Raw genomic sequence first — 24,388 nt, forward strand, 5'->3', positions numbered from 1 at the left:
CTGCTAAAAAAAAAAAAAAAAACTACTTCACAATGTTTCATGTTGTCTCAATAAAGTATTTATTGGGTGGATTACAGTGCTGTTTATATTTTTGATGCTATATTTTTGGTTCTGTACAGCTTTTAATTACATTAATACATGAATACAATATATATGTATATAACAAATACACAGTATGTACTACATTTGGCAACATATTATGGCACACTGTTCTCTTTGTCTTGGCTTTATGGTCGTTTGGTCAGACAGTAAATCATTATTTTTACTACATAGAAACTTGTGGCATTCATTCATTGGCAATTGCATTAAATCTCCCTGTTTAATATATGAATAAATAAATGCATATTAGTAGCAGAGGTGATGTTTCTTCACACATGGTAATACTTTGTTACTTATCTTAGCCTCCATTTTTTTTTTGTATTTTTGAAATAATTTGTTAAAACTGAATACTTAATTCTGGTTGTGTCATTAATACAAAACACATAATTACTGAATATAAATACAGACTGTTACTCATTCACATTACAGATGAGAGATGGCAGCATTTGTCAGATTTAACATCATTATTCAGAATGCAGATTTAGAAACTGAACTGCGTATTCTGTTAAAAGCATGATTGGATTGAGCCATTCACCATCTAATTTTGAGAAGTTATAAAACACCTTCTGAGTGTTTTTTTTTTTTTTTTATCCTATTAAAATCAGACAACAAAAAACACAGAAATCTGGAAAGACTTCAAAAAGTAGAATCCACTGAAAGCTCAAAAAGTGAGTATTGTGATCAAGTTTTGTTTAAGTGTCTTGGCTGGACTTTTCAAATCAGAAAATGAATCTGTTTGCTGTTTTATCTTTGCACATAAACTGTTCGAGGTTAATCGGGAAGACGTGTTTCACTCTCAAATAAATCCTGAGTTCCAGGCCTGTAAAAGGACTAAGTTAACAAAGTTCTTGACATATGAATACTATAGATTCATAAATAATTTTTGCAAATGCGTTGATTTCACAGCGTTATGATGTGGACTATAGAATCCTATTGGCAGTTACAGTATGTTTGACCAAACACAACTCCTCCATCCAGACAATGATCACAGCTGGATAAGCAGGACGTTGAGCAGGACCAGGTTCCCTTAAAGTTTTAGCTACTCAGTGATAATTAAAGTAGCCAAAGTATCACTGTGTGGCAGAAAGTGGCTGAGGAGTCACCTTGGGGCGTGCAGGAGGGGTCCAGGTCCCCTTAGGCTGAACGTGTCCCCGCTGGATGAATGCCGAGATGGAGCATTTCCGCACACCAGCGATGGTTCTGCTTCTTTGATCTCCATTGCACGTTTGTAAAGTTCTGCCGCTTTCTCAAAGTCACCTTCTTCATAGCTATTTACACAACAAATTATAAAAATGACTACTTCAAAAATCAAGTCATTCTGGAAGAACATCCACAATTGTTTGGAATTTATATTTAAGACCACAATCCCATTTGATGCTTTAACACTGCACATGAGAGCCATGACGCAGAACATTCCAACTAAAGGAGACAAATATTTAATGAGAGTACTACTTAGTGGAGCAAAAAAAACTCTGACAAGGAAGTGGCTACAACCAGATGCACCACAACTAGAAGATTGGTTAAAAGCAATCTATGAAATCTATGTAATGGAGAAACTGTCCTTTTCACTAAAAGTAAAACAGGATAAATTTATAGAAATGTGGTCAAAATGGACTGTATATATCACCCCACTGAGGCCAGATTTGACTTTGACTGGAATTGACAAGTTATAACTGAAGTGGCTGATTGTACTGGTACTGAAACTTGTGTGGTTTTTGGCATAAGAATAATGAAAATAAGGGAACAATGACATCTTTTTGTTCTAAGGTATGACTAACAAAATAAAAAAAAGGGAAGACTTACTTTAAGAACAGTTGTCTTTGTTTTGTTTTTTTTTAAACAGAGAACTTGTATGTAATGTGTACGTACAATTTCATGCTTTACCATTGTTGATTTTCCTTTACACATGGTATACAAATGTCTTTCCAAGTGAAAAAAAGAAAATTCTAAAAAAAAAAAAAAGACTACTTATTTTTACAAACCATTACAGCATTGATATTTACGTTGCCTCTCTGAATTAGCGTACCTTAGGACGGCCAGGTTCTTGAGTGTTTCTCCGACACGTGGATGTGAACGACCCAAACTGTCCTCATACACTCTGAGTGCTCGCTCATAAAGAGGCAAGGCGTCACCATGCTTCTTCTGAAAGAAAAAAACATTATATTGGCTTTATATGCAACACATTATATTACAGACAAATACAAATCTAGAATATATTGTATAGAGCACGGGTGTCAAACATATGGCCTGTGGGCCAAAACCAGCCTGCCAAAGGGTCCAGTTCGGCCCAAGGGATGAATTTGTGAAATGCAAAAATTACATTTAAGATATTAAAAAAAGACATCATTTTTAGTTCATGAGAAACATTCAGCTGAATTGGATGTCAAGTGGGTCGGACCAGTAAAAAACTAAAATTACATTCATACATTCATTACATATGTACATACATGACAATGAATGCATTTATATTCTATCCTTTCACTAAACAATGAATAACCTGAACAAATTTAAACAACCTGAAATGTCTTAAGTGCAATTTTAACAATATTCTGCCTTTTCCTAAATATTTTGTGCATTTGTAGATCCACTCAAATCTGTAAGTTGTATTGTACATGTGTAAATGATAAACTGAGGCATAATATTGTTAAAACTGCACTTATATTGGAACAGTGGCATACAGTTTGCAAACCAGCTCAAACTCAGACAGGTAAACTAACACCTCTGAAACTTCAACAATTCAAATGGCTTATAACAGTGTATGTTGCACCAGAAAAACTGAACAAATTTAACTGTAATACTCCAGACCTATGCACCAGATGCACTGTAAATAAGGGTACACCCTCCCATTGCTTATGGTCGTGTCCTAGACTGGGGGAGTTCTGGGAAGAGGTTAAATTAATATTTCAGGAGATTCTATCAATCAGACTAGACTAGAGCAGCACAATGTATCATTTGAGCATCGTCATCGCAATGTACATGTGCACAATAGTCACACTGCAGATTCTGTAATGTAGGAGGCAAATGAACTCAACATGTTCTCATGTAATTTCAAACTGAGTACCTGACACATACTGCGCGCAGCGATTCACCAATCACAATCGTTCTTAATCAGTTTGGAATGAGTTGCCGGTAACAACATTGAAAAATGAGGAATGAACAAGAGAAAATCACCAAAAATGAAGACTTGGTGCCAAAAACAAAAGCAACGCCAGTTATCTGGAATTATTTCAGCTACAAGGATGATGCTGAAACACGTTCTGTGTCGATAATGCCTTGCAACTGCTGCCACAATGAGAGGTAACACAACTAATTTGTTTGACCATTTATGTCGGCACCACATAGCTCTTATATCCTCCTGAGTATTTTTTCATATTGCAATATATATCGCAGGGTTGAAAAAAAAAAATATCGCAATTTTTTGTTTTTTCCAATATTGTGCAGCCCTAGACTAGACCAAGAGCCAAAACTTTTTGTACTTGGTTTTTACCCAGAGGGGCATAACATAAAACAGCAGGAACAAATCTTTCTTAACATGTGCCTCCTACAGGCAAAAAGACTGATTGGTTTGACATGGAAAAAGATGGGTAAAGCCAATGGTACACAGTGGTTCAGAGAACTGGCTGTCTACTTCTGGAAAAAATGACTTTTATACTTAACAACAGCACTTGCTTCATAATGTGTGAGGACGCTTTATACAATATCTTGAGAATAATGATTTATCACACCTAATGAATGAACCTGGAGAGAAATAGCTACACCCTCTGCATATCAGTGTGTCTATTTTACATACAAGGACTTTTCTTTTTTTTTTCTGTTTTCTTCTACCCTGTGAATGGACTCTTGTGGACACGTACTCCTGCTGAATGTAACCTTTGAACCACCGTGTTCATAAGTTGTTATTGTGTACTGTTGAAAAAAAAAAAACCAAAATCAATAAACACATTGGTTTAAAAAAAACTGCACATATTTTTCTTAATAAATTTCAGTTTTTTCATGTTTGTTCATATTATTCATATTTTTTAAAGGACAGTTTTCAGATGTAAAAATTTTCAAAATGTAATTTTACTTTTTTTCACTCTAAAATATAGAAACATTTTTGGAGTTGATATTATTTATAGGCTATTATGTTAGTATCTCACTGGTCTGGCCCACTTCACATCATACTGGGAGGATGAGGTCCCTGAACTAAAATGAGTTTGACACCCCTGGTTTAGAGAGAGGAAGCATGCCAAAATAGTCTGACCAGCTGGCAGTAGATCACGGCCAGATTGACCAGTGCTGTGGCCACACTGGGGTGTTTGGGCCCAAAACTCTTCTCCCTGATTTCCAGAGACAGTTCGTACAGCGGAACAGCCTTCTCCAGCTTCCCCTGTATAAGCAACAGATTTTTACATCAGATTCTCAAACAATGTCCAACACAAAATGAGGTGTTCAACAGAGAGTATTAAACCTAGAGGATTAAACAAACACAGGTGTCTCACTCTGCGTTTATAGAGCATGGCCAGGTGTTTCAGTGTGTACGCCAGTGAGGGGTGGTCCGGTGACAGGGCCTTCTTGCGAATGTCCAGAGCCCTCTCGTACATGTCCTCGGCTGTCTCATACTCTCTCCTCTCCGTGTGCAGCGCTGCCAGGTTATTGAGGGACTGAGCGCAGTCTGGATGATCTGGGCCGAGGACACGCTGCCGCATTTCCAGTGAACGACTTAGGAACACCTTGGCTGCACTGGTGAAGGCAGAGAGGGGTGTCAATATGTGAATAAAATAAGACGGTTGAATAAATATTCTGAGCAAAAATAAAAAACCCCTATGTGTCACTTCCAATTTTTAACAGCATGAGGTGTTGCACAATATATTAAATCGCACACAGTTTATTTTGTTGATCAGTGTGGTATAGATTACTGTCCGTTAGAACATGATAGTGAAGTCTGACATTCAGGGACATTCATGTGGACATGGTGGGGGCTGGTTGAAAGAAATCACCACTTGATATCTTAAGTGTCCACCACTGGCTTCCCATAGAGTGACATATCGTCTTCTCAAGTTGACAATATTGTCAATTGTGGCCCATGGAATGTTATTCCACTCCTCTTTGAGGGCTACACAGTGTTGTGGGATGTTATCCGAAACCATTCCCGCATGATTTGCAACATCTGTGGCATGGTGACATCTGAGGAAATGTGGCATTTTGAGGTGTCCTTTTATTGTCCCCAGTATAAGGTGTGTCTGAGTAACTGTTAACGCTGTCTGAGCAGCATCTGGACATGACACACCTGTGTTGTGGGTGGAATCACTGGATCACTGAGCAAGCGCTCACTCACAGAGATGGACACAGTTTGTTTACAAACCAAGAGAATTAACCATGTTTTATAATTATAAGACATCATGAGCTCATTTTGGGCCGCGCGTCTTGTGTCCCACAAATACTGTACATAAGGCATTTCTATTTTTGCTCAGTGTAGAAGCCAATATACAGGATCTAAGCTTTCCAGTCATCTAGGCTTAAAATCAACTGCAAAACTCAAATACCCCTGGAGTGGGGAACGTTTGTGATTTATATTAACGACGTTAAATCTCCAACACCATCTTCAATATGAAACTGTTTAGTGGGAAATACCTAGTCTTATTTAGAAGTAAAACTACATACGCAAACCAACTGACCACCCTCTACCCTCCCCTTCAGTGGCCAGAAGAAAATGCAAAAACCGACCTTTATTAGAATCACTGTTTGTTTAGTCTGTTCTGGGACTTTTAATTAAGGGGAAACTAACTCCACCCTCAGACTAGTAGGTGTAGTAATACAGTTAAATACAGAGAACACCCACTATGAAAACGAGAAGAGGAAGTCTGTTCATAGCAACAGCAGAAACACAACAGTTCTTATTCCACATGATTATACACACGTGACAACAAAACTCTGAATACTGTACTCCATTTCTACAGGTAGATCCTGAATCTTACTCACTGGGGAACTCAAAAAATAAAAAAAATTAAGAACCAAACCTTAGTAAAAATGTAATATACAATGCACCTTGAAATGCACATGTAATGTGTTTTGTTTTCTGTGTGTATACAGGCTGTAAAGCGTGTGAGACTTACTCCAGGTTGTTTTGGAGGTAGTACAAAACACCCAGTTCATTAAGTGTTTTGGCACAGTCAGCTGAGTCTTTCTCCAGGGTCAGCTCTTCCAGCTGTAGGGCTCTGCGTCGCAACAAAGTGAAACCGTACTGCAAGGTGGAGCAGACAAAAGGCTCATAAAACATGTCTGATTAACTGAATATGATGAAGTCCATGGGAGTTTGACAAACATGCTCACCATATGACCTTTCTGGCGAGCAGTCTTCTGACGTATCTTCACAGACCTTTTCCTGAGTTTTTCTGCTTGTTCATACCTGACAGTAAAAGGTCCAGGTGTAAGCCGTGAAACATGCATTTTATATTGAGTCCTGCATTGACAGGGTGTCAGCGAGTATTACTAGTCACATTTTACACCCTCATGCAATTATTAACACAGGTGAGACACATTTTTACATGGCTGTAACAACTGATAAACATAAAATACGCATATAAAATAACAATTTAACATGAGCTGGGCCCCACTCACTTGTTTTGTTTCTGGTAGAGCATGGCCAGTGACTCCAGCTCTCGTGCTACACTGGCATGCTCAGCACCGTAGGCGTTCTCACTTATCTCCAGGGCCTGCTTGTACAGCTGCTCAGCGTTTCCATACTTCTTCCACTGAACATAAACCCCAGCCAGCTGGTGCAGAGATCGAGCTACGCTGGGGTGATCTGGGTCCAGGGCTGTCTCCCTGATTTCAAGGGATCGCTGTAAAGGAGCTACAGCCTGGACCAACAGACAAACTCAGATTGAACTAATTATTATTATTCTGACTGTGAGCAAATGAGCAAACAACAATCACCCATAAAAGACAAAATAGACTAGACTAGACTAGACTAGACTATACTATACTATACTATACTATACTAGAATAGAATAGAATAGAATAGAATAGAAATTGCAGGTGGTCTCTGCCAGGGACAGTGAACTATACAACTAATATACAACACAATAAAATACAAACGTACATGACATATTAAGTATTCCAATTACTAAAAGAGAAAAATGGCTTATTATTACGGCCATGGTGGGTAATATATCTTTACAGAATAAAAATAAATCGATAAATAAAATCTTTCTCTGTAATTATTGTCATAAATTTGCTTCTGTATTACTGTTGCATTTTTTTCTTGAAAATATATGACTTCAGAATCTCACAGAATATTCAAGTTCTTTCTCAAAAATGTGTTTTTTATTGTAAATTCACTACTTTAATCTCAAAGAATATCCATGTTTTCTTCTATAAATTTACTACTTTCATCTTGGAAGCCTTATTCTCTCTAGACTTTGTGTTATTAGTTTTTTTTACTTACTTGTGGCCGTAATGTGCTATTGTACTTCAAAATATTAAAGCCGTAAAATGTACCTGGCTAGGGAGACCCAGGTCTTTGAGGAACCGACCCAGTGTCTCATACAGGTTTGCCAGCTTGGTCATGCTGTCTTCACTCTCGCAGCTCTTCTCATAGTGTTTGAGGGAGTCGAAATACTCAGTGGCCATGGAGCTTTTGTCTTTTCCCACGTACTGCCAATAGGCCAACAGCTCTGAGAAATGACCCCTAGAAATGCAGAAAAACACAGTAAATGCATATTATGTTGTACATCAGAAATAAATCTGTTATCGTAGAGCAGGGGTGTCAAATATACAGCCTGTGGGCAAAAACCAGCCCACCAAAGGGTCAAATCTAGCTCCCGGGATAAATTTGTGAAATGCAAAAATTACTTTAAAGATGTTAACAATCAAGGATGTTAAAATTATTCTAGTTCAGGGGCCACATACAGACCAATTCCATCTCAAGTGGGTCGAACCAGTAAAATACTATCAAAATGACCTAAAAATAATTTCTCTTTTTTTTTAAGTGTACAAAAGAAAAATTACATGAAAATGTTTAGATTTACAAACTATCCTTTCTCAAAAATGTGAATAACTTGAACAGATATGAACAACATGAAATGTCTTAAGAGAAATAAGTGCAATTTTAACAATATTATACCTGTCACTAATGTTTGTGTCTTTGTCGATAAGCTGTGATGTGTAAGTTGTAATCACATATGTCAATGATAAGCTGAGGTGTATATTATTTAAATTATTTTTTATTATTTTAATTAAAATTATTTTCCTTAAAAACTTCTAGGATGTTCATGTTATTTACATTTTCAAGGTTACTTCATAAATCTAAAAAAAAAAAGTCTGACACCCCTTGCTTAGAGCATCTTCAAGACAAACCTAAACAAATGAGGGTGTTGATATATCATCCAACCTTGCATGCATATTTTTAGTCAACAATAACAGGCACCTTTTGTAAAGGTTTTGGGAGACAAAGAGGTTCAACAGACTAAGCTGCAGTTTAGTCCTGTCCTCCTGCTGCTGGAGTAACCACGGCAACTCGTCTGCAACACGCCAAGTGACACGGTCCTGGCTACAAAGGAACACAGGCAGAATGGCATGAGTTGTGAGTTGTAGTGACAGATGAATGTGAGGTGTATTGAGGAGAAAATGGCCACACTGAAGCACCTGAGCTGCTGGCTGAAGTAATGGATCAGTTTCTCTCTGTAAGTTGTAGAACTGCTTCCTCCGCTCAGAAACTCTGACCTCACAGCTTCCCAGGCCTGTACGCCAGACAGATGGACAGTTAAAAAAAAAAAAAATCTATAATTCTTTAATGTATTTTGTCAAAAACGTCTTTGTGCTCTACGGCTCTGTTGTCCAGAGTTCACTTACTTGCAGGTGTTGGAACCTGATGAGCCCACAACGGAGAGTTACAATACAGAGTCTGTTCAGGCGGTAAAGTAGAGAGGACAGGACAGGTAGTTCCAGCTCTGGGAAAAGGTCTAGTACCTCTGACTCACTAACTCCATTATGACTGGCACACACAAGACACAGAATCTATAAAGGATCAGCAAAAAATAGAAACTATAGTGAGTGAAAGTGTAGTGTAGAGCCCGAGGAGAAAAAAATATGCAGAGATGTGTCACTACAAGACCAAAAAAATCTGATATAGTGGAAAAGGTGAAAACAGTCAAAAAACCTTTTGTTTGATTTAAGACATTTTATCGAGATAAAAGTCACCTCTCTCATTATGTGGCGCTCTCTGTCTGTGTTGAGCGAGTTCAGAGTCATCTTGAGTGCGAGACGATAGAGAGACATGGTGTCCTGACATTGTAGACACTGGTCCAGACTCTTCTCCAGTGAACAGCATGATCTACTGCTGCAAATCATACAGTTACATTTAAAAAAGAAAAAAAAAAAGAAAAGTTAAGTTATAGGAATGACTACACCATTTACTTGAATCACACTTATTCTAGCCATAAAATGAGGCACAGAAAATGTCACAATTATATAAACTTTACTGTAATAAAAAAGCATGTCCTGGATCTTTTCCTGCCAGATGTTAAAAAAAAAAAGTCAATAAAGAATTCTTAAACTTGGTTGATAACTGACATAATCTGACAAGTTCAGTCTGTCGTCTGTCAGTAAGAGCAATAAATTCATATTAGTGAAACCCTGTTGGCCAACCTGGTGATCATCCTTGCCAGCAAAGTGACATATAATGCATTACATGTAGATGCAGAGCGACAGTGTCTTTCAAGTTTCTTCTCCTGAAACAAAGAAACATTTAATTGAGGGAGGCTGACAAATGACACACGGTAAAGCTGTTTTTTTTTTTTCATTCAGTGTTGTTTCTAAAAATTAAAAGTTGAATGTCCTTAAAATGTGTTTGGACTCTTAAAGGAGTGATACTTTGCTTTTTTAAAAGGAATTATGCATTTTAAAACATTTCCCTGTGGTCTACATAAACCAAGGGTGTCAAACTCAGAACCTCGAGGGCCGGTATCCTGCATGTTTTAGATGTTTCCCTCTTCCAACACACCTGATTCAAATGATAAGCCTATCATCAAGCTCTGCAGAAGCCTGATAATGACCGTCAGGTGTGCTGGAAGAGGGAAACCTCTAAAACATGCAGGATACCGGCCCTCGAGGATCTGAGTTTGACACCCCTGACATAAACTCTAAATGCTATGCTTGGGTCTGAATTCTTCATTAATTCAACTCCACAGGTCCATCTTTAACCCAATTTCTGAGTAACGACACCAGAAAGGTTGTTTTGAGCGCTGGCCCTTTAAATCCAAATGAGCCACTTTACACCCCCCACCCCCTTCAGGTTGTTGACTGTGCCTTCTGTCCTGTTCAGCCACTTGTGTTCGGCAATACAACCAACAACTGAACATTTGAGGTAATCAGCTCGAAGTTTGGACATATTTTCAGTATGGACTACAACGTCAAGATGTAACTAGTTATAAAACGTAACAAATTAAGAAGGAATTAAAATGAGTTGTAGAAATCCACTCGATTTTTGCCAAAATTAAGATAAAGACAGCTTTGCAGCACCTGGAGGGTTCAAATTCAAACTTTATGAACTATTAGGGCCCAAATACACAAATAAATGAACCAAAGACTAATAAAAGTGAGTTTAGCAAAATATGACCCCTTTAAGGAAACAGTTCTTTGGAGTTTTCAAAGAAGAGATAAGATAGTGAGATAGTAACTGACCTGCTCTTTGGCAAGTTTGAGATCCATGCTCTGGCACTCTGCACTGACAACACTTCTCACCTCTCTGGGACTCAGTGGGTCCAAATGGAGCGTGGGCCACAACCTGAACACACAAATTTATTGAATTACAACTGGAAATACTACAGATGTTTATTTAAAGGGTCTACATGTAACAATTCTACTTAAAAATTTCAAAAGTGACTGAAAAGCGTCATGAGAGTGTTTAGAATAAAGAGTTCTAACATCATGTCAAATATGTCATTATATTATGTTACATATATTATTGTATTGTATTGTAGAACACTGTAAAACATAGAAGTGTTGCTGTTGTTTACACCTCTGGACACAACACCAAATGAAAAATGAAAACTTGTGCTGAAATCACAATGTTTCCTCTGCACTGATACATTTGTTAATGAATTTTATGAATATATAGAATCAATATGTTATATTATATGTTTGCTGAGTTCATCATTTGTTGATGCACGGTTCAGGCTAAAATATGACAGTTCTGCCCGTGTTTGGACAATTAAAGAAGGATCTTTACTGCAGCTTTTGAAAACACAAACCATACAGAAAATAGAGGTGATTTGTCATTTTATTGTGGTTGTTTTCCATCTCAAAAAGCTAAGAGAGCTATAATGTAAACTATTGCCTGATGCAACATATGCAAATGATAAGACACAGTGATATTTTGATCTACTATCTGAACTTCTGTTTGAGGAGAAAACTCGATGATATAAGAATGCAGAGGTGTGTAAACAATGGGCTTCACACTTTATTGAGTGAGTGTTACAACAGGGTTCTTTCAGGATTCTGCAAGTTAAATTTAAGACTTTTTAAGGATATTTTAAGACAACGTAGAACAGAATTTAATGCAGATTTCACAGCCATACTGGCAAAAATCTGTGGCTCTGAGAATTTAGGAAAAATTTATTTATTTACTCTAATGCCTTGACTCCCACCGTTCTAAGTCAATTCTCACCGGGGGCTGCAAACTTTGTAAGAATTAGTTCCCAATTTCAATATAAACTGCCACTTTGGAACTGATTAGACCAGTGTTACTTTCTTTGCAGCTTGGACATTTAACAGACACATTTAAACACAAAAAAGCAAATAACTGTATGGCAACATAACTTAAGACCTACCATAAGAAATTTAATACATTTTAAAGACTTTTTTAAGGTATTAAATGCAGATTTGTAAATTCAAGACTTTTTAAGACCCCGCAGGATCCCTGTACATTCTGTGAAGACATAGTATTGGATTTAATGGCTTGGGGTGTCTTCTGGTATTGCTGATAGTTTGGAACATCAAAACTACATATAACCCCTAAAATATGTAAAGCAGTGCAATGCAAATATGGGTCAGTTGAAAAGGATTAGAAATGCACACAATGTGACTCACCTCCAAGCTTGAGGACACGTCTCTACGTTGACTGATACCACCACTCTGACATTGACAGGTAGAGGGTCAATCAGCCACTTCATGTGTCTTTCTGCTTGCTGGAAAAATTGACACTATTTTTAAAAACCTTTCAGGGAAGAGTAAAAACTGTAGAAATAAGTACGGAGAGAAGTCACTAAAACAATGTTCTGTACAGGATGCTTAGTTTGGGTAAATGATGATGAGCACAATACCTGAATTTGGTCAATGGAATCAATGATAATGATTATGTTTCCTTGATGCCGTGCAGAGAGTCTTTCCAGCCAGCGAGGAAACTCCTCAAGTATCTTACTGGGTTCCATGGATAAGCCAGAAATGGACCAGAAGTGCTGCAGCAACTGTGTATTTGGAGACAGACATCACATTCCTCCAGTGTTAAGACAAAGAGACATCCCCTACTAAAAAAGTTAAACTGATGCGATACAGCCCGTACTTTGACTGTGAGGCGTTTGATGATCAGAACCGGCTCTGAACTTGTGGAAAGAGGTCGACCGACAAAATGATAAAGGAACAAGGTGTTGGGTGACTGTTTCTGCTGCAGCTCTATCCTGAAAATGAAGAGAGAACAAATGTAATGAAAAGAAAAAGTAGGGCAATTCCACTTAGCTGAACAGCACCACTCATCATCAGTTAATCGGTCGACAACGATAACCAGAGGCAGGTTAACTGGATCAGTTGAATCTCACCATTTAGAGAGCAGGAGAGATTTTCCTGAGCCTGGACCACCCGATACCAAAAGAGGAGGGGTGGGTGGGGGAGCAGCTATCATGTCATTCAGACGATCTATATACTATAGAGAACATAGATACAACACATAAGTCAGAAATAAACTGAATTAATTTTAAACATCTCATCTCATCTCGACTGGATTATTATTCTAGTCTAGAATAGAATAGAATAGAATAGAATAGAATAGAATAGAATAGAATAGAATAGAATAGAAGTCATGGCCTAGATGGCTGAGAGATGGCTGGTGACTGAAGGGTTGTCAGTTCAATTCCCTGGACTGGTGGAGAGTTGTTAGCTGATGTGCCCTTGAGCAAGGCACTTAACCCCCCCCATTTGTTCCCTGGGTGCCTGACATGGGACTGCTCCTAGCATGCAGTGTGTGTGATGCATTAACTAGTGATGGGTTAAAGGTAGAAGACAAATTTCGGTGTGTGGTGCATGTTTGCATGTGTGACAAACTACTACTGACAAAATTAAGATTCTATTTGATTCTATTCTATTCTAAATCTCTTTTGAAGATGCACCTATTTGCACTGGTTTTTAATAAAAGTATGTGACTTATTTATTTCATCTTCTGGTTGTTGTTTAGATGCTATTTATCATATTATTTACCTCCGCCAAGGAGGTTATGTTTTTGCCAGGGTTTGTTTGTTTGTCTGTCTGTTTGTTTGTTTGTCTGTCCGTTAGTGTGCAACATAACTCAAAAAGTTATGGACAGATTTGGATGAAATTTTCAGGGTTTGTTGGAAATGGGATAAGGAAGAAATGATTACATTTTGGTGGTGATCGGGAGTGGGGGGGCCCACGTGGGGGGCGCAGACCAGAAAATTTCATCAAAATCTGTCCATAACTTTTGAGTTATGTTGCACACTAACGGACAGACAGACAGACAGACAAACAAACCCTGGCAAAAACATAACCTCCTTGGCGTGGGGGGGGCCCACGGGGGGGGGGCCACTGATCAGCCTTGGCGGAGGTCTGCGCTCTCCAAGTGCTTCTAGTTGTGTATCTGTTTTTATCAGTTTTAGTATAACTTATCTTATATATCTATATATTTCTACTAGTTTTATCATACCTTGTATTTTTTCCCTACAGTACATCTTTGTGCAGCACTTCAGGTACTTTGCATTGTTTTAAATGGGCTATATAAATAAACTTGACCTTAATTTTAAAGAAGACAGTAATGATCTGCCATACCTTCTGGAAGCCTAACTGGGAGGTGGTGCTGCTACAGGCCTGCTGATACGACTCAATCTGTTCTTGCTCATCGTGGAGATCCCACAGCACGTCTCCTGAATCTTCCTCACGTCCGTCCTCTATCCCAGAATCCTTAGAGTCAACATCTGCCATCTCAAGACCCAGCAGCTCCTAGAGGAAGGTGTGGAAATTGAAGGTAAAAACAGTTATGACAGGAAATTGGGTCATAATGACTGTTGTTTATTGTTTGCCAGTGGAAAGCTTCTACCTGTTTGATGACTTTTTCCAACTGAGCATAAATCAGATCAGCCCCATCTTCTGCAGAACCACTATGATCCACAACCTGGGTTGATGTTCAAAACATGTCAGTAGTTGTGGGCAAGACAAAATGTGTACTTCAAGGCACCACTTCTGTATTTTATCCACAGTTAGAGCTCTGGGTTTTCTTGGTGACAACTATGTGAGATTCTGTGTAACTGTATGAGCACGATTTTAGAAGATTTAAAAGCTGTTTTTATGAAAATAGCTTGTCTTTTGCACACCTGGACATGATCTGAAGCAACATGAGAATATATCTGAATGATCCGACAGGGACTGAAATAAGACAATACCTAAGTTGACACAGCCCTCTTATCAGGATGAGAAAATATTGTGACTCATCGACCCACTTCCTTTTCTGTTGAATTTCAAGTTTTGATACTGTCTTGTCTATGCTTGTTGACGTCTGTTACTTCTTATGTCTTTGCATTTTCATTTTATTGTCTGTTTGTTACAAAATGTAAAATCTGTCAAAAATAAAGTATATAAAAAAAGAAAATAGCTTGTCTTTCAAATCTATTTTTTCTGATTTTGTGGAAGTCCTTCTCCCTACTTCCTGTTTTGTCTCATTTATTTCACTCATATACTGACCTTCACTTTTCCAGCCTTGTCTGCAGCATTTACCCTTTCCAGCAGTTGCCTGGTGGGTCCAGCCAGATTGCGATCTTCTTCAGCCCTGAGGTAGAGCACCAGTGGATGGCCGTCTGGATTCTTCACAAAAGCTTCCTCACAATCCTCCACCACAGAGCTACAAAGACACACAACATATATCATAAGAAATATATCCATCTCTCAGTGTTTAATAAATAACTAATTTTACAATAATCGCTGGGGTAGCCAGAGTTTAATTAATTTAATACTAATAAGAGTTGGCATTTGGACCAACCTAGTTACAGTGGATTTGAGAAGGAGCACACACACAGAACTCCTTTCGAGCTCCTGCTTGCGCTCTGCAATGTATGAGGCAGCAATCTCCTCTGGGAAGCAGACATTCAGGTAGAAATGGCCTAGACCCTCACACATCTTCCGTAGAATGGGTGAGTGTTTCTGTGAAAACAAAAATTTAATTACCATGTATGGTTCACAGCATTTAGACCAAACTAATTCCTGCTGCATTTAAATCATCATTGAACTGTGAGTTAAGATATGCCATTAAATTTGTGTTTTGGTGTAATCAAACAGTCTATCTAACCGACCTTAATAAAAATGTCCAGCTCTGCTTTGGTTTCCTGGGTAAATATTAAGTAGCAGCGCACTGTGTTACTCCATAAGGCCTGGGGCACATGAGGAGACACCTGAAGCAGACTGGCCACTGCAGCATCCCAGTCATCTGACAGAGACAGACACAAGTTTGCAAAGTAAACATCAAATACAAACTCTGTCCGTTAAACCACTGACAGAATCTATGCAAATTACACAAGAAGCCATTAAGCAAACATATTTCCCTGTAACATGTATAATGATGTCTAATTATTTTCTTCAGATTTTTGCATACCTCTGCTGACATTTGCAAAGGGTCCCTCCACATCGATTAAGCTGTGGGCAAACTCGGGTCCTCTGAAGGTCTGTTGCAGCTGCATCATGCTACCCATAGAGGGCTCACTTCCCAGTACACCACCAGTCCAGTACTCACACTGGGTCCCTGCAGCTTGAGACATACAGCAAAAAAACTGACTCAACGATAATGACTTTACTGTAAAATACAAGACCCTAATATGTAAAAAAAAATATTTGTGAAACAAAAAAGAGCAGTCTGAGAGGAAAGGAGCATGCCCTTATATGACACTGAACAGAAGTAAGATGATGTTGGACTGATGTAGGAGTGAATAATAAAACAAAGCAAAAAAAAAAATAGGTATCTCATACACATATATCTAATGTAAAGAACTGTAATGGATCTGTGGGTCTTACCGGTGACAGTAGTTTGGTTGTCATCTGAGTCAGAATCATTTGGATCATACACCTGGATACCTTGAGCCTGTAACTGTTGCAGTTTGGCTTCCAAGTCCCTTTTGGCCCGCAGGAGGTCCTGAATCTCTTTCTCTTTAGTCTCCCGGAAAATCTAAAGATCATTACTCAAATTTTAGGATTCAGTCAAATACAGACTTCCATGAGGGTGGTAAAACACAGTATGTTGTCCATTTTACCTTAAACTGTCGTTTTACTTTGTCTCTGTCATGCTCAAAGGTGGCGGCCCTCTCCATAGCTTGATACTTTGCCTCAAGAGCACTCTCTTTCTCTCTAAGGATCTTCTGGTAAGTCTTCTGCAGTGCCTGGTGTTTCATTTAGATTTACAGCCACCAATATGATCAGTGTAAACATGGACAATCTTCAAATATTATAATCTATTTTCAGAAATGTGTCATACTGTATTGTATCATCATATACAACTCTGGAAAAAAAAAAAAAAAACAGAGGCCTTTGGTTTTACTGTTATTTAGAGTGTGATATAAAAAAAATATTGTCAAATGAGATGATGAGAATAAAGTACTTTCACACCCCATGAAAAAGAATTTGAGCAACAACACAATACTAATGTTCTGAGTTAGAAAGCATTAATAACAGCATTTGGTGGAATAGCCCTGCTTTCATGCACTTTATCTTTACTTTGGTGTGTTTCATGTCATGTCTGTGTAAAAATGTAAGCATCTTTTTGAAAGCTTACATCCTCTTGATGGTATTCCAGAAGTTATAAATGGTACTGAGGTCTGAAAAGTTTGAATGATTTTTTATTTTTTCCAGAGCTACACATGACAGAGGCATCCACAATAGTTGTTGGATCTTGTCGTGGTTACCTGGAGTTCGGCCCTCAGCCTCTTGTTTTCCTCATCCAGCTTGGCCTCCTTCTTTTGCATGGATGAGATCTCGTTATTCTTGCTGACACGAAATATTTCGTACTCTTTGCGCAGTCTTTCATACTCGGCAGCGTACTCCAGATCCACAGAGCCTGTTGATTTGAAACTGGCCCCTATCACCCGAGGCCCTCGACGAAAGGAACTACGAAGGAGTCTGGCTTTGGGCTTGACCTCGACCGGGATCTCACAGGCTTCCCCACCTTCACCTCCGTATCCATCTTCTATCACCTCCCCTGGACTAACCAGAGAAGAAGCGGTGCCCATGGCGGTAATCTAAAGAGTACTCAGCGTTTTCTGGTGCCCATAACTGCCCCTCTGCGATGGCACACAGGACAGGGATGAAGTGGCAACTACAGGAGAGTTTCCATCTAATCTAGTCGAAATAAAATCTAGAAGATCCCACTGCGACCTTTATGTAACTGTCATCTCTTGCTAGTAATCGACAGAATAAAACTCAGAGCTACTTTTGGTTGTTTAAAAAATCTGGTCACTTATTACGTGAGAATAGCAGTCGACACTTACATCTACTGGCACGATTAATACTTTTATGGAGCAATTTCAGGTGCAAAAAGATGAATTATCGCATTTCACAGATAATAACAAAGCTAATTTTATACATTAAACAGCTGCTTAGTTAGCTAACATTAACATACCGTCAATAAGTCGTCACCTAACACGTTTGACGCGACATTTACTGATTAAAATACTGAATAAAAGACACAGTAATGACTTCTGTGTTGGTTTTAAGTCTGGTAAAGTGTAAATTAAAAGTATTGAAAAACTAAAGGGAGGCTACAATAAGCAAACAGTTAGACTAGCGGTCCCCTCCTCGTCCTCTCCCTTCACAGCTTCTTCCTGGCTGCCTTGGTAACAAGTCCATGGTACAGGTGCCCGCACAGGTCAAACTTAGTAAAGTTTTTAGTCATTTTATCAAAAATTTTAAAGCGAATTATCTAAGTAGTATATACATAATAGTTAGCTGCTCGTTTGTAGTCATTAACACCGAATCACCAAAAATCCACTGTTGCAAAATATTGTGTTACCGAACACGAATGCCATAAATTACAGATTTTTCTTTACGGTATTTAAATGCAACATCTCATGGTGAACTATAGGCTACTTTTACTCCTTTATATTATGCTGCATATTTGTGCCTCTGCACAGATACACCCAGATTAACTGTTCTCAGTTGTGGGTTTTGTGAGGTTTGAAGGTGAGAATGAAACTACTTTTTTTTCTTTTTTTTTTGCTACATGTATTAGTATAATTAACCTCATGTTTCCTGTATGTCTAATGTTGACTGCTGCATACTTCCTTTTGCATAGTTCTGTTTAACAAGCCTGCTGAGAGTCTGAGTTCTTTTAAGTCAAGGTTAAAGACTCACCTGTTCACTGCTGCCTTTGACTAAAAGGCTTTTGACTTTTTAAACTTTATATTCTCTTTGAAACTCTGCACGGCAACTCTTACTTTAATATGTGTGTTTTTATTTTTATTTTATTCTGTTTTTTTTTTATTTTTTATTTTATGTGTTGTTTTATTACTCGCTGTTTTTAATCACCTTTTACATGTTTCTTTTATAATGTTTTAAATGTCTTTCTTTTTGTTTCTTTTATTTCAATGTCCTGTGTGAAGCACCTTGAATTGCCTTGTTGCTGAAATGTGCTATAAAAATAAACTTGCCTTACCTTGCCTACAGTGTTATTCCTTTAGATTCATGTGATTATCTTTTCAGTTTATTGTATAATTAAACATTTCCAATTTTCTGTTTCATGCTGCATGTGTGTTCATTTCAGGTTGAATATATCCATATGAACATCCCATTGAAGCAGAAGTTTGTTTAAAAGTATTCATTTATTTACATGTTGCATTAACACTATATGCCAAAACAGCCAGCACAAGAACAGTTTTTTCCCCCAGGCCGTCACTCTGATGAACACTTCATGACCCATCCAGTGTCAATACCCCTCTGACTCCAATTCACCAACTCACAAACTTATATTTTTTGCACTCTGTCTAAAACTGTCTAATTTGCACTATGTAAAAAAACAAAAACAAACTCTATTTGCACTACTATACACACACACACACACACATAAACATATATTTTACAGACTGTATTCCTGTACATATCCATTCACTGTATAAATACTTCAATTTGCACTTTATGTACATATTACAATGTAAAACCCACTCTAAATAATATATACATAGACATATATTTTTAATAGACCGGACCCACTCACCCACTTACTGTATAAAAACTCCAATTTGTACATATTACATTATAAATCCACTGTAAATCTTAACCCATTGTTGTCTTTGTCTCCAGTGGACTGTTTGTCTATGTTGTGTCCAGGTCCACATGTTGTCTGGGTTCAAGTTCGAGCAATGTAAAAACCAAAGCCAAACTCCTTGTATGTGTTCACATACTTGGCCAATAAAGCTGATTCTGATAAGGTTAAGGTTGCATTTACTTTTTACAGAACAGCTGATGCAGTTTGTCCCTGTATGCACGGTTCAAGAAGAAATACATCACAGGATCCAGAACCCCACTCACACAGGTCAGTGCAGACGTGATCCGGTTCACTCTTCCCAGGGTTTCATCAGTAGCTGTGTTTTCATGTCCTTGTGTAATGTAAATGACACGGTTCACGTGGTAGGGAACAAATGCAATCAGGAAATTCATTAGAATCAGGATAATCATTTTGATAGCTTTATCTCTCACTGCTCTATTTCCTTGTTTCTTCACTGTCCTTAGTTTCCAAAGAATCAGTATGTATGAGATCACTATTGTGGTGAGGGGAAGAACAAATGCCACAATAGTTGAAACCAATGCGGTAGAGGATGTATCTTCCAAATATAGTTTGTTGCAGATGCCAGTTGTGTTGTTGATTGCTTCCTCTTTTATAAGTATCGGACACATAGATACAATAATTGTCATCCATAATATACCAACAATCACATTTGCATATAGAGGCTTCCTGATGGACTGTGATCTGATGGGTAGAACCACAGCCAGAAATCTGTCCAGGCTGATGAAGCTCATTAGGTACATGCTGCAATACATGTTGAGGTAAAAGAGGAAGCCAGCCACTTTACAGAGGACATGTCCAAAAGGCCAGTAGCTGTCAAAGAGGTGATAAACTATGCGCATGATCAAAATGAGGATATAGGAAATATCTGCCACTGACAGGTGACGCAAAAAGACCTTAGATGGAGAGGTGCTGCTTTGGTGGAAGAAGGCCCAAAGTGCTAATGCATTTCCAGGAACAGCAAAAATAAAAATCAAGATGTAGAATGTAGCAAAGACAATGTTCTCTCGGTGGATGAAGCCCTCCTCAGAGATGTTCATACTTCCAGTGTGATCAGCCTAGTGCACCAGACAAAAAACATACCCATAGTCATATGTAAATGTAGTTATTTGGAAACAGGAACTCTATTTGCCTGACTTCAGTATGACCCTGTAGCAGAATACCTACTGAGAATATCAACCACCTTTAAATACGCACCAAAAAATTTAAAGTTTTCTGATATTTAGAAAAAGAATAGATCGAAGTATCTTTTAGGTTCCAAGGAATAAAGTTGCTTTTCATCTTTGGAAATGAGAGCATTTGAATCAAGTGAGTTTTTCAACAAAATTACTACCAAAATGTTTATATTTAATGACAATATGTGAAGGTTAACCTCATTTTACAAAACTAAAAAAAAATCCACTCTCAACATTCTGTGGTAGACACTACATGGCAATCTTTGCAGTTTCTATTAACATAAATGTACTCTAAAATTACACAAATAATTGTACATTAAGGGCTTTTCACCCTCATATATAGCCTTGTACATGTTTTATCAATAATCATATTTTTCTTACCTTTACTCATGTAGGTAGAGAAGGCAGAATTCTATACTGTATAATAACTATCAGAGCAAACCGTGAAGTGGAAGTGAGCCAAACAACTGTTGTGTTGCTGAGTTGATCAGTTTGTCTTATACTTGCACACACATGCACCACATGACACACCTTCAGAAAAATCACACCGACACATGATTCGTCTTAAATGTCATCACTTTACACAATGTCACACAAAAAGTCACACTGAAACTATCAAAATGAAAATGAAAACACTCAAGCTCTTTGCATTACAAGCATGCACATGTTTATTTTTGCTAATCCAACACAGTTTTGTCTTTACCACATTTCTCCTGTATAGTATGATTTAAAGCTTTACAAAAATGAGAGAAGACCAAATATTTACAAAAATCTATCTGTGCAAACATAATTATTCTTTTACACCACTCTCCTAAAGTATTTGAAAGGCATGCATACAAATAAACTTTGGTATGTTAACAAAACTACTTATTTTCTTAGTAGAAGCATCTATGTACACATGGCAGAACTGATTCACCACTTTGCTTTTAGTACAGTTTACATTTAGACAACAATACATGTTAACTTAACAAACCGGGACCAGCAGCAATAAACCACTGAGGTCGACACTTCAGCCGTCACACCAAGAGAGTGCTTGTAAATTCCCCTAAATCTCATGACTGGGATAGGCCTGAAGTGTGTAATTGTACAGTTTTGGCAAATAGGCACACAAAAATCAAAACTTGTATTACTCATAATACCAGTTTTACATATCTGTCAAAGAAATTGGCAGTTCATATGGGTGACAATGAGAAAATACTATACAAAAGCAGAATATAATGAGTTTAGCTTTAAAATGTCTGTATACATTATGTATACATTCATAAAAAGGCATTTACAAGGGTTGTGTTGAATGTCTGGCAACATAAGAAATATAGAAGATTAAATATACTATGGTTATCCAACCTCTGGTTTGAAAAATAAAACACAATTTTTACATGGTCTTTGTGATTGTACATCAACTCTATATTCCCTATTCATAACTACATCAAGAAAAATATAATTTTCAACACCGTAAGAGTCTTCCACTTTAACTACAAAGTGGTAAAACTAAAATGCTTAGTTCTATTATAAAATATTTTATCAGAACATCTGGTATGCCTTCAAGAGGGATTAAAGAAAACATCAAACAAAGATGGAAAATGCAACTTAAATGAAATACAAGCGTCGGTGTGAGAGTGCCAGTGTCAAAATGTAGGGAGTGCATCACTTAACACTTTTACAAAATCAGAAAACAACACAAATCCAAACTATAAAAAGTTAAACATGACCCGGTCTACCTGCTACGTGGTAAAGCCAGAGAGGCGGTAATGGGGCTAGGTACTGTCCTTAGCTGCTGTGGCTGTTGGGATGCAGGATTTGCCGCTGCTGCCGTTGTGGGACCTGTAGCTGGTGAAGCTGGGGGTGTGTATGGTGCGGATGCTCTTTCCACCTGGGCCCAAAGGTGTGGGCGACAGAGGGGAGGGGGAGGAGGAGGAGGATGAGGAGGAGAATGAAGAGGAGGAGGAGGAGTGCACTCGACCATTCTGAGTCTGCGAGGAGAACGAGAGAGCTTTACCTGTGTGCTGTGAGGAAGTGGGGAGTTTGAGGGATCCGTTAGACAGGAGGGGATGTGGGAGGAGGGGAGGGAACCGGAACGAGGAGCGTGAGAGGACAGGATGGAGGACTTTGTCACAGAGGAGGAGGAGAAGGAGGAAGAGGAAGAGGAGGAAGGATTAATGGGATTAGTAGCATCTGAGTTTGGTGCAGACTGGGAGCTGCCTTTAGTAGAGCTAGGATAAAAAGCAGGGATTTTAGAGATGGGTATAGTAGGGGAAGTAGTTTTATGATCCCCTCCCACTCTTTTAGCACTTCCGTTAGCCTGCAAACAGAGATGCCAAAACAGACACTGGTTGTCAAAAAAGAATCTGGTCAAATATTACATATACAAGGCAAGACGATGTTAAAAAACTACAAGTTATAGACATGAAAACATACTATCTGCACATACATTATCACTACGACAAAACTAAAAGACACTAAAAACAACATGTACAGAAGCTCTGGTTTTACTATGTTACACGAAACTTGGAACTGAGAGACATGTTACTAAGAAACGGAACACGCAAAGGTTAGACAGCATGATGGCAGACGCACAAATGCCTGTTAAAGGGGCTGTTAGACCGTGTGAGGGGCTTGGTTGTAAAATTCAGAAGGCAAAGTTGCATAGGAAGGCTGGAGAGCGTTAGGGTTAAAAGTGTGAAGAGTGAGAGCAACAGGGGGAACGTGGGCCAGTAATCCACTGAAACGGACGATGCAAGATGGTGAGTTGTGGCGAGGGTTCTTGTGGGGGGGGTGAAGGAAATATATTACCGTGAGGTTAAGAAGCTATGCAGTGGTGTTGGGTTTGAGCAGAGGTGCATTGTGAGAAGGGAGGAGGCGTAGGCGTTAAAAAAAAAAAAAAAGAAAAAAAAAAGTCAGTTAGGTTTGGTTTTTTTTTTAACATAGCCATAAGCATCCTGGGGTCTGGCAACACTGTTTAGGAACTCAGCTGTGATGGGAACTGGAGATGTGATGACAACTCAGATGATGACAGGATAGGATTCCACTTTTCTTTGCCATTTTTCCAGTTTTTTTTTTTTGTTAAGTCACCAACACAGTGAAAACCATGAGCAGTGTGGACATGCAGAAGCATACAGTACAGTGATGTTATGGGGTAACAGTCAAGAGTCAAACATGCCTTCTCGAGAGAAACAGTAACAGATCCACAGTTGCCTCAGTGGCGAGTGTATTATTTTTTCAAACACATTATATCTCAAGCTTTGGTAGTCTTTGTCTCCCTTATGATACATGCCTCATGTTCTGATCCCTAGATTTTCTTTTCTCCATTCTCTGGTTAGGCCCTACAGTAAAACTACCTGTCGGAACTGCCTCTGAGCGTCCTGCAGTTTTTGTTGTTTTCCTGCTTTGTCTGTGGTACCCGGTGACTGCCTGGACTTCGCAGACAGAGGGACGGGCATCCGACTAGTAGGGGAAGCGACACTGGTGTTCTGCAAGGGGATCCAAACGAAAAAACAAAAAACAAGAAATAAAACAAAAGAAAGAAAAAACACACCATATAGGAAGTATGAAAAATCAAGGCACTAACAGGGAAAAAAACCTGTTCATTCAACAC

At 38.4% G+C, this 24,388-nt stretch overlaps 3 protein-coding genes across 3 annotated transcripts in view; all 3 read right to left on the minus strand.

Moving 5' to 3' along the window:
• Positions 1-42: 42 nt before the first annotated feature.
• Positions 43-18,163, minus strand: nphp3 (nephronophthisis 3). The gene is made up of 28 exons (XM_030123813.1): positions 17,963-18,163; positions 17,250-17,624; positions 16,602-16,727; positions 16,366-16,516; positions 15,950-16,102; positions 15,651-15,784; positions 15,341-15,501; positions 15,046-15,202; positions 14,405-14,479; positions 14,137-14,307; positions 12,897-13,000; positions 12,644-12,758; positions 12,405-12,548; positions 12,172-12,269; positions 10,765-10,867; positions 9,730-9,812; positions 9,283-9,421; positions 8,935-9,099; positions 8,728-8,822; positions 8,510-8,632; positions 7,582-7,771; positions 6,700-6,941; positions 6,412-6,487; positions 6,195-6,322; positions 4,581-4,821; positions 4,343-4,468; positions 2,126-2,241; positions 43-1,367 (listed from the first exon to the last, which is right to left on the minus strand). The coding sequence occupies exons 2-28, from the start codon at positions 17,571-17,573 to the stop codon at positions 1,199-1,201; spliced, it is 3,909 nt and encodes a 1,302-aa protein (XP_029979673.1). The 5' UTR covers positions 17,574-17,624; positions 17,963-18,163; the 3' UTR covers positions 43-1,198.
• A 1,487-nt stretch (positions 18,164-19,650) lies between these two features.
• Positions 19,651-21,322, minus strand: LOC115411110 (uracil nucleotide/cysteinyl leukotriene receptor). Its single transcript, XM_030123052.1, has 2 exons — positions 21,178-21,322; positions 19,651-20,679 (listed from the first exon to the last, which is right to left on the minus strand). The coding sequence occupies exon 2, from the start codon at positions 20,659-20,661 to the stop codon at positions 19,780-19,782; it is 882 nt and encodes a 293-aa protein (XP_029978912.1). The 5' UTR covers positions 20,662-20,679; positions 21,178-21,322; the 3' UTR covers positions 19,651-19,779.
• A 118-nt stretch (positions 21,323-21,440) lies between these two features.
• The window catches only part of kiaa1217 (KIAA1217 ortholog), a 167,255-nt gene continuing 164,307 nt past the window's right edge, over positions 21,441-24,388 (minus strand). Inside the window, 3 exon segments of the mRNA XM_030123051.1 lie at positions 21,441-22,840; positions 22,843-23,095; positions 24,132-24,263. Coding sequence (XP_029978911.1) covers positions 22,551-22,840; positions 22,843-23,095; positions 24,132-24,263 — 675 coding nt within the window. The 3' untranslated portion in view covers positions 21,441-22,550.

The sequence above is a fragment of the Sphaeramia orbicularis genome, chromosome 20 (genome assembly GCF_902148855.1).
Source record: "Sphaeramia orbicularis chromosome 20, fSphaOr1.1, whole genome shotgun sequence".
Lineage (NCBI taxonomy): Eukaryota > Metazoa > Chordata > Actinopteri > Kurtiformes > Apogonidae > Sphaeramia > Sphaeramia orbicularis.